The 17,735-nt window shown below is 39.8% G+C and overlaps 1 protein-coding gene across 1 annotated transcript; it reads left to right on the top strand.

Annotated features, from left to right (window-relative positions):
- Positions 1-11,993: 11,993 nt before the first annotated feature.
- Positions 11,994-17,146, top strand: LOC145165427 (ubiquitin carboxyl-terminal hydrolase 9-like). Its single transcript, XM_079084162.1, has 14 exons — positions 11,994-12,208; positions 12,320-12,485; positions 13,148-13,396; positions 13,536-13,677; positions 13,744-13,803; positions 13,904-13,999; positions 14,093-14,482; positions 14,590-14,730; positions 14,808-14,978; positions 15,046-15,303; positions 15,385-15,530; positions 15,627-16,154; positions 16,254-16,536; positions 16,611-17,146. The coding sequence occupies exons 2-14, from the start codon at positions 12,334-12,336 to the stop codon at positions 16,821-16,823; spliced, it is 2,829 nt and encodes a 942-aa protein (XP_078940288.1). The 5' UTR covers positions 11,994-12,208; positions 12,320-12,333; the 3' UTR covers positions 16,824-17,146.
- The last annotated feature ends 589 nt before the right edge of the window (positions 17,147-17,735 follow it).

A 17,735-nucleotide genomic window follows, 5' to 3' on the forward strand; every position in this document is an offset into this window, starting at 1 on the left:
GCCTATGTCATGGATACCCGGGAGGTGGGTAAGACGATGGTGAGTGACGTTCCGGTGGTGCGAGACTACGCAGATGTGTTCCCAGAGGATCTTCTTGGGATACCTCCAGAGCGTCAGGTAGAGTTCAGGATCGACCTAGTCCCTGGTGCGGCTCCGATAGCCAAGGCACCGTATTGGTTGGCTCCTCCTGAGATGCATGAGTTGTCTACACAGCTGCAGGAGCTGTTAGACAAGGGATTCATTAGACCGAGCAGTTCACCCTGGGGAGCCCCGATTCTGTTTGTGAAGAAGAAGGACGGGTCGCACCGGATGTGTATAGATTATAGGGAGCTGAACAAGGTGACGGTGAAGAACCGTTACCCACTCCCGAGGATTGATGACCTCTTTGACCAGCTACAGGGAGCATCTTGGTTCTCCAAGATTGATCTACGATCAGGATATCATCAGATGAGGGTCAGAGAGGAGGATGTACAGAAGACTGCGTTCCGGACGCGCTATGGCCACTATGAGTTCGTGGTGATGCCTTTCGGGCTCACCAACGCTCCTGCCGCATTCATGGATCTCATGAACCGTGTGTGCAGGCCGATGCTGGATCGGTCTGTGATAGTTTTCATCGATGACATCTTGGTCTATTCCAAGACGCAAGAGGAGCACGAGGAGCATCTGCGAGAGGTTCTGGAGACTTTGAGAAGGGAGAACTTGTATGCTAAGTTCTCCAAGTGTGAGTTCTGGTTGCGCGAGGTGCAGTTTCTTGGGCACCTTGTCAACCAGAACGGGATTTCGGTAGATCCGGCCAAAGTGGAGGCCGTGATGAGATGGGAGGTTCCGAGGTCTCCATCTGAGATTCGGAGTTTCCTAGGATTAGCCGGCTACTATCGGGGATTCATCCAGGATTTCTCCAAGATAGCTGTACCCCTGACCAGGCTAACGAGGAAGGTCGTGGTCTTTCGTTGGGGGCCTGAGCAGCAGGCTGCATTCGAGACATTGAGGCAGAGATTGTGCGAGGCGCCAATCTTAGCCCTGCCAGAGGGCATGGAGGATTTTGTCGTGTACTGTGATGCGTCCATCTCGGGTTTGGGCGCAGTATTGATGCAGAGAGGGCATGTCATTGCTTACGCTTCGAGGCAGCTGAAGCCTCACGAGGCGAACTACCCGACGCATGATTTGGAGATAGGGGCTGTTGTGTTCGCCCTCAATATTTGGCGTCATTACCTCTATGGGGTTCGTTGTACGATTTACACATACCACAAGAGCCTGAGGTATCTCATGGACCAGCCAAATCTGAATATGAGGCAGCGTCGGTGGCTTGATGTGGTAAAGGATTATGACTGTGAGATCCTCTACCACCCGGGAAAGGCCAATGTGGTGGCCGACGCGCTTAGCCGCAAGGGAGCGCCGATCAGGGATATCTGTCTGAGGATGACAGTAGTGACTCCACTTTTGGAGCGGATTCGGGAGGCCCAACAGGAGGCCATGAAGGAGGAACATCGGAAGAGCGAGCAGATTGTGGGACAGGTTTCCTCCTTCGACTATGACAACCGAGGATTATTGACACTACACCGTAGGGTGTGGGTGCCGTACCACGGGGGTGTGCGCCAGGTTTTGATGGAGGAGGCGCACAAATCTCGATTCTCCATTCATCCCGGGGCAACGAAGATGTATAGGGATCTTCGCCTGGACTATTGGTGGCCCTGCATGAAGCGGGATGTAGCATGGTATGTGGAGCGGTGCTTGACCTACAGGAAGGTCAAGGCCGAACACCAGAGGCCACACGGCAAGATGCAGCCGTTGGATATTCCCCTATGGAAATGGGAAGACATTACGATGGATTTTATCACCAAGCTTCCCAGGACCGCGTGAGGGGTGGATTCGATTTGGGTCATCGTCGATCGATTGACCAATAGCGCTCATTTTATTCCAATTCAGGAGAGCATCTCGGCCGAGAAGCTGGCCGACATCTATATCAGGGAGGTGGTGGCGCGGTACGGGGTGCCAATGTCGGTGATTTCAGACAGAGATGTGCGGTTTACTTCCAGGTTCTGGAAGAAATTCCACGATGAGTTGGGTACTCGTCTGCACTTTAGCACTGCATTTCACCCGCAGAGGGATGGTCAGAGCGAGCGGACCATCCAGACCTTGGAGGATATGCTGCGAGCATGTGTGCTAGACTTCGGTGGTAGCTGGGATACTTACCTCCCATTGGCTGAGTTCTCGTATAACAACAGCTATCACGCGAGTATCGATCGTCCTCCCTTCGAGATGTTGTACGGGAGGAAGTGCAGGACCCCGATATGCTGGGGTGAGGTTGGCCAGAGGGTCATGGGGAGCACCGAAGTGGTGCTCAAGACGACAGAGAGGATTCAGCAGGTCCGGAGCAGGCTTCAGACTGCTCAGAGTCGGCAGAAAAGTTATGCCGACAACCTAGAGTTCCAGGTTGGGGATATGGTTCTCCTGAAGGTGTCGCCATGAAAGGGCATCATCCGATTCAGGAAACGGGGCAAGTTGGGCCCCCGGTACATTGGACCATTCAGGGTCCTAGCCAGAGTGGGCAAGGTGTCGTATAGGTTGGATCTGCCAGCCGAACTCAGCCAGATCCACAACACTTTACACGTCTCCCAGTTACGGAAGTGCCTGGTGGACGACTCAGCAGTGGTACCCTTAGAGGATATTCAGGTCGATGACAGCCTGAATTATATTGACCGGCCAGTGGCGATCCTCGACCGGAAGTCGAAGGATCTGAGAAACAAGAAGGTGGAACTAGTGAAGGTGCAATGGCAGCACCGGAAGGGCTCGGAGTGGACTTGGGAGCCGGTGGATGAAATGATGGAGCATTACTCAGAACTTTTCCAGGAACGAGCAGTAGACTTCGAGGACGAAGTCTGAAATAAGTGGGGGAGATTTGTAGCACTCGGTTCCTGGTATGTAATTTATTTTGTTGTATTTTGCATTTTTGGCCTAGGACTCGGCGAGTTGAAGGCCCAACCCGTCGAGTAGGAGTGAGATTGGGCGCGGGACTTAAGTGATGGACTCGTCGAGTAGGCGGCCAGACTCGACGAGTAGCCTCTGACTGGACAAAACCCTAATATGAGGGTTTGCACCCTATTTAATCATCTCTTTCAGCCACCACTCGCCCCTATTGCTCCCAAAGACCCTCCATAGCAAACCCTAGCCGAGTGTGTGAAGATCTAAAGGCTTTTGTGGTGATTTTTGGTGGTTTGGTTCACAAGGAAGAAGGAAGAGCATAGAAGGATCAAGGAGAAACTGAAGGATTCGAGTTTGGTTCATCATTTGCAGTCTTTGAAAGGTATAAAGTTTGTACCTTGCTTACTTGTTTGTTAGATCCCTTTTTGAGGATGATTTAGGGCTTTTAAGCCATATGAGGTGACCAACCATGATTTGCAAACATGGTTGGGGGTCAAGACTTCGGATCTAGCACTTGGGGAGAGTCACAAGGCAGATTTGGGTTGCTTTTGCACCCAAGGAAGGCCCCATGCAACAAAAGAGCCATTTTAGAGCCTTTTTGGCTCAAAAGTCCCATGCATGCACGTAAAGTTCGTAACTTTACGTGCTAGATCGAGCTTAGGGGCTTGGATCTATCATTTGGACAAGTGTTGTACATCAGAAATCGAGGATCTAGGGTGTGGACGTTATCGACTCGGCGGGTCCGTTCTTGGGACTCGACGAGTCCAAGGCTTTGAATCCCATATCTGTTGAGGGCCAAAGAACTCAGTTGGGTGTTAGAAGGGTTGTAGCAGGACAGAAAGAGTGACCCAACGCATTGGACTTAGTTTTAGACCTGGAGTTCATGGGACTCGACGAGTGCTAGAACAGACTCGGCGAGTCCAAGGCAATCTTCTTATGTTTGAAGATGAACTCGACGAGTTGTTCATACAACTCGGCGAGTCAAGGTCAGGACTTGTTCATCAGTTGAAGGTGAACTCGACGAGTTGTTCATGCGACTCGGCGAGTCGGATGAAGGTTCATCGACGAGTCGAGTCGTGGATAAGGACGAGTAAATGGAAGGGACTCGACGAGTTGACGGCCCAACTCGACGAGTCGGGTCAATTGGAAGTTGAATTTGACTTTGACTTGGACTTGGTATGGGGTAAAATAGTCAATTTACCCTAAGGGGTAGATATCAGATTCTGATTAAGTGTTTTGTGGGGATTGCAGCCGGAGGATTTCCGGAGCAGCAGCAGTCAGGGATTCCTCGCACAGATTATCAGCAGCTACTCGTTTGAGGTGAGTTACCTTCCAGTAGTGGTGGGTCTACGACCACAATGCCGGCCCACCAGTAGGAGTTGTATGTTAGATGATTGTCTTTGTAATATCATCTAGGTTTGCTACTACCTGATATGTTATATGCTGGCATGATATGTTATATAGTAGTAGAGTTCGGTTGTTAGGACCGAAGGGTAGGTCAGGCACCCCAGATATGTCTGACAGTATGTGATGATATGTTTATATGCTGGCATGATATGTTATATGTGATAGTGGTAGTAGGAGAGGAATAGTCTCCAAGTTCGGTTGTTAGGACCGAAGGGTAGTTCGGACACCCCAGATATGTCTGATAGTATGTTTATGTTATGATATATATGATAGTAGCAGTAGGGGGTGGAATAGTCCCCGAGGGTCGGTTGTTAGGACCGATGGGTAGGTCAACACCCCATAATGGCTTGACATGGGTAGGTCAGCACCCCAGAATGGCTTGACACGGGTAGGTCGGCACCCCAGAATGGTCGTACCGGGTAGGTCGGGCACCCCAGAATTGCCCGGTAGTATGTACGCTATATGATTGCATGGTATGTGGTACGATGGGGGAACTCACTAAGCTTCGTGCTTACAGTTTATAGTTTTGGTTTCAGGTACATCTTCAGCGAAGGGGAAGGAGTCGGCGCGGTAGCAGCACATCATACACACTCGCATTGATTTCCGCACTTGAGATATTCTGGGATTGTACTCTGACATGATGTTATTTTATGACTTGGGTTTTCAGACATGATATATTTATGTGGTTTTCTTATGAATGCTTTTATAATCAGTTAATTGAAATGAAATTTTTGGACTCGAAATTTGGGACGTTACAGTCACATTTTCGGGCAACATGCTAACACATATCATATGAAAGGACTTCAAATGCTTTTGAGGATATTCTCTATCCAACCCATGGAACTTGGTGAGTTGATGTATGAAACTTGACTTCAATTCAATTCCTCGGCGGTTTGCGGGATAAACAATAGCAAGAGGTGTGTGAGTAACATCCGTCTCCATCATTTGTCTAAGTGTCAACTCTTGAGGGGGATTGGGTGGATTGGGGTGATTGGGGTTTTGTTGCAAGTAATTGGGTGGTTGTTGGTAAGGTGGGTATGGGTATTGGTTGTGATTGTACATTGGTGGTGGATAAGGTTGGTAGTTAGGATATTGGTTGTAGGGAGGTTGTTGTTGTGGGTACATTGGCTTTTGGTACATTGGAGGGGGTTGGTAATTGGGTTGATTTGGGTAATGTACTTGTTGAACTTGAAAATCATTGTTTTGAGGTTGGTTGTTTTGGTAGAAGTGTTGGTTTTCTGGTTGATAATTGGGTTGGTTTTGAGGAGGGGCTTGATTCCAAGGTGACATATCAATGAGAGGTTCTTGTGGTTGTTGTCTTGGTTGATGGGGTGGTGTATTGGCATCTTGATTGTTTGTGTTTGGGTTGGGATTGTGAGGTGGAGTGTGATTCATGGCTATGTAGTTTTCAAACGGAATGTCTTCAAAGGAATGACCAATAATTGGAGAACTCGGTTCAGTGTCGGTATCACTTGAAGTATGAACTTAATCTTCAATGTTGATTAGTGGAGAAGAGGAAGAAGCTTGAACGAGTTGTTGCTTTGCTTGTTTGGCTAACTTTTTCAACCTTTTTGCTTCTTTTTCAATTTCCGGATTGTAGAGTAGTTCACTGGTTCTTGTAGACCTACTGGTTCTTGTAGACCTAGGCATAAACAATCAAATAACAATAACTAATTTCCCCGGCAACGGCGCCAAAACTTGGTGGGATGTCAAGTCCACCAAGCAAATTACACCCTTTGTTTGCAAATAAAACGTAATATAATGGTAAAAAGGGGTATCGATCCTCGGGGAAATGGTTGTATTCAATCACCAATGCAATCTAAAAGAACTATTGTAAATAAACTAACTAACTACAATTAAACTAAAAGGGGGGGGGGGTGTTATGATTGCTTGAAAACTAAAAGACTTGAATAACTAAAAACTTGCAATTAAGCAAGAAAGTGAGATGCTCAAATATTAGAGAGAATTGGTAAACCAAGGCAATTCAACACAATGAACATTTGTGTGTTTATCATTAGGATTTAACATGAAGCTTATCATTCATCCTAAATTGGTTATAGCAATCATGAAGCATGATGTGCCAAGATTTCTCATAGGTAGTATGAAGGTTGGGGAAGCCCACAACACACCTTCTTAATCAAAATCAAAGATCCAATTGAAGCAATTGAACCCAAGAAGTTGATTAGCCTTAAGAATGAAGAAATCCCCAATTCCTAGAGGATATCAATGCTTACACATCCATAAAGGAGTTATGATTCATAAGCTAGAGATGATTTCTACCATCATAAATCCCTTGTTATAAGTAAATTCAATGACTCAATGCTAAACCAAAGAAATAAACCAACAATTGCTTATTAAAGTGCCAAGCTCATGATCAAAGCACTAAACAAGCATAGGAAATATGAACTAGAATCATAGACATAAAATAAATGATAAATAAGCATAAATCCTTCAAAAACCCACAAACATTAAGAGGTTTTAGCCAAGGTCTACCAAAATAGAGAGTTTAGCCACTCATGACAATAGAACAACAATCACAAAAGTCTAATTGCATAAAGAAACTACCAATAACTTGGAAAGATGAAAAGAAATGAGTCTTGAGCTCCAAAATCGCCTTCTTCTGGTCTCCAATGGTGTCAAAATCGAGAGTATGGCTGCTAGATTTGATCCCTCAAGGTTATGGTGTGCCAAATGACCAAAATGCCCAAACTGGGTAGTTGCGCGGGTACCCGCGCGATGAAAATTCCACCCGCGCAAGTGTTGCTGTAATGCTATTGGTCCCCTTTTTCTCCACTCCACCCTTCCACTACCAAAGATTCCTTTGGTCCCCTCCATATCCATGTGATTTAAACCAACTAATCATCATTTAGCTAAATGGATGCTCCAAGCCCAAAAATAGAAGTTTATGACCCATCTTCACAAGCCCAAAATATCCAAGTCTTTAACTCTTAAGGTCCAAATCTCCTTTTATGGACCCGCCAAGCCCAACAATGCATCGGAAAGCCCACTAAGCCCAACTCCAGTCAAACCACAACCGCAATGAGCTCCAAAACCCTGCAAAATTCCTCATGCAAAATAAAAAGTCCCCGATACGATCCATGATAAAGAAAACAAAGAATATACAATGCAATACTAATAAAAAGAGCTAAAAATCTAAAATAAACTAATAAAAATAAGGAAATAAAATAAGCTATCATAGTCCTACAGATCTACCAGACTAACTTATCAATAACTAGCATATTCGTGCATATCTATTCCATACTCAACATATCAATAATTTCAGATTATCAAACCAAAGGGCCGACCTTGGTGCCTTCGATCCGAAAGTATAGTGAGGAAGACTCACCTCACAAAGTCGAACTGTACTGAAACCTCCGACTGCTGACTCACAGATAATCCCGAACTATCACAATAAACAAACACCCAATTGACAATTGGGACACTATTCTTGACTAAGGTCGAAACATAGGCTAATTGTCCATTTAACCATTTCCGAATTGGGCCAAGGCCCAAATCCAAATCTTTGATCCAAAAGGCCCAACTTACTTCAAGGCCTATGATTGGCCCAATTTTCCAAATTGGGCCTAAACCCCTTATTGGGCCTCATCCAAAGGTCCGATCCTCCAATTAGCCCAAAACACACTTATCCAGACGGTTCATTAGGGACCAAGTATCAAAGCCCAACAGATGGCCTAATACCCGAAGTTGAATCCACACAGAAGGCGTACGCGGGGCGTACTCCGCCTCGCATTGACCACCATCGGGGTGGTTGACTCAGCATGCAAGGCGTACATCAACTTACGTGGGGCGTACCCTCGCAGGCCTTAAAATCCTTATAAGTGCTTAATGGATTAAGCACCTAAGATCAAACTTCAGATCTATGACTCAAAAGCATTGTAGAACCATAAAGTCTCAAACTTTAAGACTTTGGTCGTCCAAAAAGGGCTCAATGCATGGTCTTAATCCATTAAGACCTCTCACAAAGAACAAGGGACCAAACTAGCTCAAGGGACCTCATTTTTATGCCTTAGGTACCAAGCTAGGGTCTGAAAGGACAACCCAACATGATCAAAACAAAGCATGCACAATATTGGGACTCTTGGGACAAGAAGAATACCAAAAAGCAACCAAAACAAGATCTAAAAAATCCAAGCATAAAGGTAGGAGCTTTATATCTTATGAAGCTTCCCAAGAAGATGATAATCCCAGATCTACAAGCTTGCTTCCTTCCTTGACTCCTTTGATTTCTCCTTTTGGCACACAAAAGCACACTATAAGCTCACGATGCTCACTATGGGGGTTAGGGTTCTCTCAAAACAGCTAAGGGACTTGGAAGGTGAAAGAGTGAGTCAAAATGACCCATAATGATGCTTAAATATTCTTCAAACCCTAAAATTTAGGGTTTCACCCGGACACGCGTACGCCCTGCGCACATATGTGTACGCCCAACGTACTAGGGCATGCCCTAGTACGCTTAGCGTACCCACATGTACGCTCAGCGTACAACTCAAGCTCCCAAGAATTATCAATTTGCCACTAGGGCTTCTTAGGGCTAATTCCAACCAACATCAAGGACCAAAATGACATATTAAAATACCAAGGGAAGGATTTGAATATATCTGAAAACTCGGGATGTTACAAAATATATATATATATATATATATATATATATATATATAAATCTACAAATTTATATATTTAAAAAAGAAAATTGATTGTGTATTTTATAATTTGTAAATCTAAAAAGATAATCTATTTTTTTTACAAATTTTATACATTTAAAAAAAAGCAAGTAATTTTTTTTATATTAATGAAGGAGAAAGTTCTAAATTTATGTTCGTGCTTCGGGACGGGGCTAATGATTTTTTTTCTACATTGTTTTGGTTAGTAACTGACGTGGAGAAACAAATGACATAGTGGTTTAGATGATACCAAATCATAGATGGATTGCATCAAAATCTATGACAAGTAGCGATCGACAACACAACATCTTCGTTGCCGATCTTAGAGGCTTCGTCGTCGTAGATATTTGTTTGGATGCAAAAAAAAATGAAGATGAAGAATGTTTATGAGCTTCAATTGGTATAATGGTAAACGAAGGAGGTGGTGGACATTGTAATTGAAGGAGAAAGACGATGATCCAATGACTGTACGCACATTTAGCCACAAGCCGATGAACAGTAACCAGGTAAGCTAATTACTATTCATAAGTTCGTGTATTTTTAATAGTATATATATATATATAATATTTATTTTTATTTTTCATATAATAATAATGAAATAAATATATTATTCATAAATCATATCGTTTTTTTATAGTTATATCAATTTAAAAAGGAAAAGAATAAATAAATAAATGTATGTAGTCGTTAAACAATCATTATGATATCAATATATTATTATTATAATATTTAAATATATTATATAATATTTATTTAATATACACAAATAAAAGTTAATAGAAGGTTATATAACAAAGTCTAGCGATATCAATGTGTTGAATATGTGTTCTTCCCTAATGGGTCGATGGTTCAAGTTCTGTCGTAGACAAAATAAATAGTTTATGAGTAATGGATGTGTTAGCCATTTAAATAAATGAATAAATAAATAAAAGGCTATATACAAATAAAAAAATAAAAAAATAGAGGGTTATATATAAATATGTAGGGTGTGTGTCTGATATAAATTATTTTAAAGGACAAATGACATATTAGCCCTACGAACTTGTCATGTTTGTTTTAAAAGGTCATTTAATTATTATTATTATTATTATTTGTACTTTAAGGGAACGAAGTAGATTTTCATTGGTTTAAAACGTCCTTAATGAAAAAAATGACCCGGTTACCCATTACTTTGTCATCAAGAGAGTGCCACATATTTGCCTTAGTCATTAAAAGAAGTGACACATATTTGCCTAGTCATTAAAAGAATTGCCACATGTATAAGAAAATCAACCCAAACGCTAAAGCTTCATCACCATTAACATCATTGCTGCAACTAGAGTTTACAGGATTTATCATACAACTGAACCAGAGCAAAGTGATTCCTTTTTTGACTTTTTCCTTTTTCCACCTTTCTTTTTATTTGTGATTAATATGGAAATAGATATAGGAAGCTGGGGTGAAACCATTGTCAAGAAAAAGAAACAGAATCACAGATGATTCCAACAATGGAGTTGAAGAAATTAAAGGGGAAATAATATATGAAGAAGACAAAGAAGCTTTGAAGATACGATTCAGATGTATAAATAGACTCCCTCAAGAAAAGCCATCTGACTCCATGAATCCATCTGCAACAAGGTAGTTGAAGGTGTTTACAACCCTTATTGTATCTTATATAAGCCTCGTATACATCCTTTTCCATTGTGAAGAACAAATCAAACCCAATTCCAGATGTGACACTGTGCAACAATTTCAAACCCAAATTCCTCCATCCATGACCACCGTTAACCTCGTCAACCTCCCAAGCCCTTGCTGAATTGCCGGAACTCAAACCAAAATCCTAAATCACCAAATAAAAACCCTAAATCTCTAAATCGCCCAACCCAAACCCTAAATATTTTACTTATCTTCTTCTGCTTCATGTTTTGGACTGTTGAATCCACATATCGAGTTCGACTTTGACTCTAGATATGGAGTTCGAAGACTTGTGCTTTGTCTTGCAGATTTATGACTTTCATATATGTTTTTATACATCTGGATCTGGAATCATAAGGAAAGATTTCAAGGTCGTGGTGGTCGATGGAGATGGATGGTAGTGGTGTGGTGGACGGTGTATGTGATCTATGGTGGTGCAGGTTGAGTGTTCTTCAAATGCTTTCAGCTTAAAAAATATCAATATAATGATTTATAATTATATTAAAAAAAACTTAAGTTCAAAATTAATATACAGACGGACATTATTTGGCATCGAAACCTATAACAAAAGGTAAAGGGACGATTTCAACCGGTCGTATTGTACTTCGTTCCCTTAAAGTACAAAAAAAGATAATTGAGTGCAGTGACGAGTCTAGAGTAGAAAACTACATGGTTCACTAATTTTTCTATACAAATTCAAAGATTTTATAGGTAAGGTAGTTCCTAAATTTTTTTAAGACATGTCACTAAAAATTTATATAGAAAATTTAGATAAATTAAAAAAATAGGTGGGTCATTGAACCCACCTTAGGTACACTTAGCATCGCCTCTGATTGAGTGACCTTTTAAAACAAATGTGAGAAGTTCCTTGAATTAATATGACATTTGTCCTTATTTTAAATGTACAACAAAGGAACAACAATAACAAAAATGGAAGACCTACATTTCACCGTTGATGGCTAAAGAACAAAATGATATTGATTTTACTTGATGGTTAAAATAGATATCATATTGAGTTTGTCTTAATTTATTTTAAAAAAATCGGATTGATTCCCGTAAATTCAAATATTATTATCTTCCAATCCACTCAAGTAAATTTAAATTAATATATATATATATATATATATATATATATATATATATATATATATATATATATAAAATTGAACTCCATATAAAATTGAATCCTTAAATAAATAAAAAAACGTTAACTAAAAACCGATTATATGGAATCAAAAGGTCGGGTCGGGTTGGGTTGAGTTGGAGAGAGGGTATAAAAGAAAAGGTTTGGTGGCTCAAAAAGTTAAAAACAACATCAAAGAGGACACCTTCAAAGGACGGTAATACCATTTTTTTTTCTTCTTCTCTCTTCCACAACTGCCTCTTCCAGATCGAATCGCCCCCCCTGCAATCTAGGGTTCCGCAAATCTCCCTAAGCTCTTCCGATTACATTTGCTGAACCTCTCTTCTTCACGATCTGCCCACGTCTCTTTAACTCCTGACACTATTATTAACATTTCAAAGTACATAAACCCTTTTCCCCTTTTCAATATTTGCAAAAGATTTGATTCAATCTTACCCCTGTTTTAGCAATAGTTGGTGTCCGATTTGATTTTCTCTTCTATCGTTTTTAGGTTTTGTACCGATCATGACGATTGCTGATTCGGGTGCCCTAATGGATAACGAATCACTATGCTTGCCGTGCACTCCAGAGGAAGAGCGAAGGATTGTTAAGGAGTTAACAGATAAGGCCGAATCATGTTTGAAAGAGGGCAACTTATATTATGTCGTCTCCAACAGGTAATCTAATGTATATCTAAGTTAACTTGTAATCTGTAGTTCTTGCTTAAGATTCGGGGATGACAATTCTTGTTGAATGAGCGCTGATTTGAAGCCGAGTCTATGATTTTTGGATCTTCCTTTTGGTGTCTAGTCTACTTGTCATCTGTTTCATCCGTTGTTTACAGATCAATTTTTTCCATGAATAATCCTCTTATGAGGATCGTAAAATACGTCCTGGCCTCATTATTTTATTTTGCATGGATGTTTGGTGCGTCACTGCAAGTTCCTCATAAACATGATGAACATGCTAGTTTTGGCCAAAAAATCAAAAGATACTGCTAAAACTTTTTGACTGCTAGACTGAAAATAGAGCACACACCAGTTGACCGAGATCAAAATCATGTCATATCATATTAAAGCTTATGTATAAAACTCTTAAAAGGAACATGCAGAGTCTTAGCAAACAATTTTGTAAGCATCAGATTCAATCAATCTTAGCCATTGTTATCAGTTAGAATGCAACAATATCCGATAAGATTATGAGTTACATGTTAATGAATATGGATTTCTAAATTACTACCAGAACACTAATTTGATTGTTTACAAGTGGTTTACAAAATGGCCAATGCTCTTATCATGGATTTTCCTGTTTGTCATGTATTCAATTTGTATGTTTACAGGTGGTTTACAAAATGGCAGAAATATGTTGGTGAGGAAACTGGTGCATATCAGTTGGAAGAGCTTTCTAATGATAAACAGGCTTCAGCATCTTCAAAAGTAGGCGAGAGACCAGGACCAATTGATAACACAGATATAATTGCAAATGAAGGTGGTCATGATGGCAATGATCTACAGCTTCCTAGAACACTTGTTGAAGGAGAAGATTATGTTTTAGTTCCTCAAGGGGTTTGGGATAAGCTTCATGGATGGTATGCCAGATTTTGTTCTCAAAAACTTATATTCAATCTTATCCTTGTATTCATATTTTAAGATATAAGTTCCAAACATCACATTTAGAAAACAAGAAAATGAAAGATAATCTTGTTTAATGCTAAACTTATCCCTTAGGTACAAAGGAGGACCAGCTTTACCAAGAAAGATGATATCAGTAGGAACACGGGAGACGTATGTAGTTGAGGTGTTCCCTTTGGCATTGACATTGATTGATTCAAGAGACAAGAGTGAAATAATCATACACATAACCAAAAAGGTAAATCATCTCTTAACTTTCATCAAGATTTCTTTATTGTTACTGACCCTTTGTAATATTATATAGGCCTCATTAGGTGAACTTCATAAACAAGTATCAGCACTTAAAGGGGTAGAGTCAGAAAAGGTTAAGCTTCACAATCTGATACTATTTTAGGTTTTCTGGAATGAAAATTTCTCTACCCTTTTCCACTCATCATTTTCTTGGGTCATTTCAATTCATGCAGATACACATGTGGGACTATTTTAATAATGTCAAGCATGCAGCTTTGGTGTATTCGAATCAAACCCTGGAGGAGGCTAACCTGCAGATGGATCAATCTGTAAGTATTATTTGACAAAAGTCCCAACTACCCTTTGTCCTAAATGGATTAGAATTAGGCCTCTATTATTAATCCAGTTGTTTGTTTTTGCAGATACTTTTAGATGTGCAAGTTGATGGATTTATACCATCAGGCTGTGGCATGGATTCAACAGGAAACGAGTTAGCTTTGGTTCCCATGGAGCCACAAAGGTCAACCCGCACAATAGCAGGTGGCCCAAGTTTGTCAAATGGTTATGCAACAGATTATGGTTCTAGTTTGTATCAAGGAGTCACTTTAAGCTCAATAGATATGGAAGATGTGCATGATTCTGTTAAAACTGGCCCAAAAAGAGATAGAGGTTTAGCAGGATTGCAGAATTTGGGAAACACTTGTTTCATGAACAGTGCACTTCAATGTTTAGTCCATACTCCACCTCTTGTAGACTACTTTTTGCAAGATTACACCGAGGAGATCAACAAGCAAAACCCTCTAGGAATGCATGTATGTAAATTGTAAATTGTAATGTAACTACTAACTAGTTTGAATGTTTTGTGAAAGTGATAACCTTTTAAATACAAGAATTAAAGTTTCTGATTATTGTCATCCAGGGTGAACTTGCAGTTGCATTTGGTGAATTGTTGAGGAAACTTTGGTCATCTGGTCATACTGCAGTTCCTCCTCGGGCTTTCAAAGGAAAACTTGCACGTTTTGCTCCCCAGTTTAGTGGATATAATCAGCATGATTCACAAGTAATTCCTTTTTTTTATTAATCTCAATGTTTATATACTCTGTGATAATATTAATAACAGTATTCTTTTCTCTCTAGGAACTTCTTGCCTTCTTGTTGGATGGATTACATGAAGATCTAAATCGTGTGAAACAGAAGCCTTATTTTGAGACAAAAGACTCTGATGGACGTGCTGATGAGGAAGTTGCAAATGAGTTTTGGAGTTATCATAAAGCAAGAAATGATTCGATTGTAGTGGATGTCTGCCAGGTAATTAATATCTGAGTCAACTTAATGCATTTCTTGATGCTAAATTCTGAATGAAAAAAATCTACAGGGACAATACAAATCAACTCTGGTTTGTCCAGTTTGTGACAAAATCTCAATCACATTTGACCCTTTCATGTACTTATCTTTACCTCTACCTTCAACTGCCACCCGTTCAATGACTGTAACTGTATTCTATGGAGATGGAAGCAGCTTACCAATGCCATTCACTGTAACTGTCTCAAAACATGGCTGCTGCAAAGATCTGTTCCAAGCTTTGTATACTGCATGCTGTTTAGAGAGTGATGAAACCCTAATTCTTGCAGAGGTAATAATAATGTCTTTATTATTACTATATAAATTCATAGCTTTTATCCAAGCCCTTTATTTTATGTTTCTTGATTTTTAGGTTTATGATCATAGTATATACAAGTTATTGGAGAATGGTGATTCATTGCATACAGTCAAAGATGAAGAATTCATTGTTGCCTACAGACTCCCTAAAAAACAATCTGAATTTCCCAAGTTAGAGATTTGCCATAGATATCTTGAGAAGTAAGTTATCATTATAGAATCTACATTCATGGGTATTATTATAATAGTATGTGATTATAATAAAGCTATTTTTTTTTATTTTATTTATTTACACAGCTCAAAGGCAGGTGAGAGGAAGAAGTTCTTGACACCATTGATTACCTATTTAGAAGGTGCAAAAACAGGTGCTGATATCGAGGTAGCAGTGAACAGAGTTCTTGCTCCATTAAAAAGGAAAGCTTTTTCATCATCGACATCATCATCATCAAATGGTCAAAAAGTCAACGGGTCGGCTTCGGAACCCATGGAAGAATCCACTAGCGACTCTCTCATGGAGGAAAACAAAGACTCTGAAGAAAAGTCTAATGGGGAATTATCCTATTTTTTATGCATAGCAGATGAAAGGGGTATGAGTTGCAGACCCCTGTTAAAGGATACAGTTATAAAACCTAACAAAATGGTTAAAGTTATGCTGGATTGGACTGAAAAAGAACATGATTTATACGATGCAAATTACCTCAAGGATCTTCCCATGGTGAATAAGCCAGGTGTCGGTGTTAAAAAAACTAAACAAGAATCCATCTCGTTGTTTTCTTGTCTGGATGCATTCTTGAAGGAGGAGCCTCTAGGGCCTGATGATATGTGGTATGAATTATGGATTATAATTATTTAGTTTTTTTTATAAAAAATATTGTTTATGGTTATTGATTTTTGTTGTTTATTGATTCTCTCTCTCTCTCTCAGGTATTGCCCCGGTTGCAAGGAGCATAGACAAGCAACAAAGAAATTGGATTTATGGAGGCTGCCTGATATCATAGTGTTCCATTTGAAAAGATTTTCATACAGCCGATTCTTGAAGAACAAACTGGACACGTTTGTGAATTTTCCAATTCACAATCTGGATTTAAGCAAATATGTGAAAAGTGAAGAAACGTCTGCTTCTGGTGGGTCTAATGTTTATGAACTGTATGCTATCAGCAATCATTATGGGGGACTTGGTGGTGGCCATTACTCTGCATATGCAAAGGTAATATAATTTAAAAAAAAAATAGTTTTTGATGAAAGCAAGTAAAAGTAAAATTTTGTTTTGTTTTGTTGTAGTTGGTTGAGGAAGATAGATGGTATCACTTTGATGATGCACATGTGACAGCTGTAAGCGAAGGTGACATCAGGACATCGGCAGCTTATTTGTTGTTTTACCAAAGAGTCAAAACAACTAAAACTAAAACCAAAACTAAACCTAACAATGGTAATGGTAATGGATCAGTATCTGTGGGAGAGTCATCATCCCATTCCCATGAGGAGGATTTTTGAAGATTAGACAACAACTAGTCAGTAATAACAAGGAAGGCCAAACTCAAACTCCTACTCTTATCTCAGATTTGGCTGATCAAGGAAAAAATATATTTTGATGAGAAGTGGGATGCATATGCATTTCAGGGATTTTGGGATTTTATATATATATAATATTTTTATATATGTTGGAAGGAAGGAAAGAAGGAAAGAAGAAAGCAGCAGGGTGGTGTAGTTATATATATTTGTTTTGACTGCTATTGGAATTGGAAACATTGTTGGTCGGTATTTAAAGGTTTTTTATTATCCATTTTGCATATACTACTTGATACTTATCATTTTAACTGACTGCCACTGGACCCTTTTTCTTTTTCATTTTCTATGCTACTACTTAGTTTATGTCAAATAAGTAATACGTAATACCAAGTGTGGAAAAAGCTGTTTGCTACTAGCTATGATGCAAAGCCGGTGGAATGAAATAAATACCTTATATTTCTGTTTAATTCGCTAGTAAATTCGAATAGGGCAATTAATATATTATTGGGTTAACATCATTAAGCCAAACTAACTATGTTTTGTTTGTTTTTCCATCCTAAGGGCATTAACTTCAGTTTTTTGGTTTTAAAATATCCTTTCCTAGAAAATGAAGGAATCCGGTAAATCTAATCCAATCAGCAAGATACATTACCATTTCATTAAACATGATCATAATGAGACTTGGTAATGATGTTACCATTGACTCCCTTTTCATTCTAGATCTAGTCTTACTTTTTGAGCATCATCCTCGGTCCATCTGCTTGGATCCTTCATAGCGTCTACAAGTCTATTGTAGTCAACCGAGGGAATATAGACAGTCATTGTGTTTTATACAGCTAGAAAATTATCAAGATTCAGTTTAGGGGCTTTGCCATACTACTATCATTGCCAAAAACG

The sequence above is a fragment of the Lactuca virosa genome, chromosome 3 (assembly GCF_052849685.1).
Source record: "Lactuca virosa cultivar CGN04683 chromosome 3, Lactuca_virosa_CGN04683_v6, whole genome shotgun sequence".
NCBI lineage: Eukaryota > Viridiplantae > Streptophyta > Magnoliopsida > Asterales > Asteraceae > Lactuca > Lactuca virosa.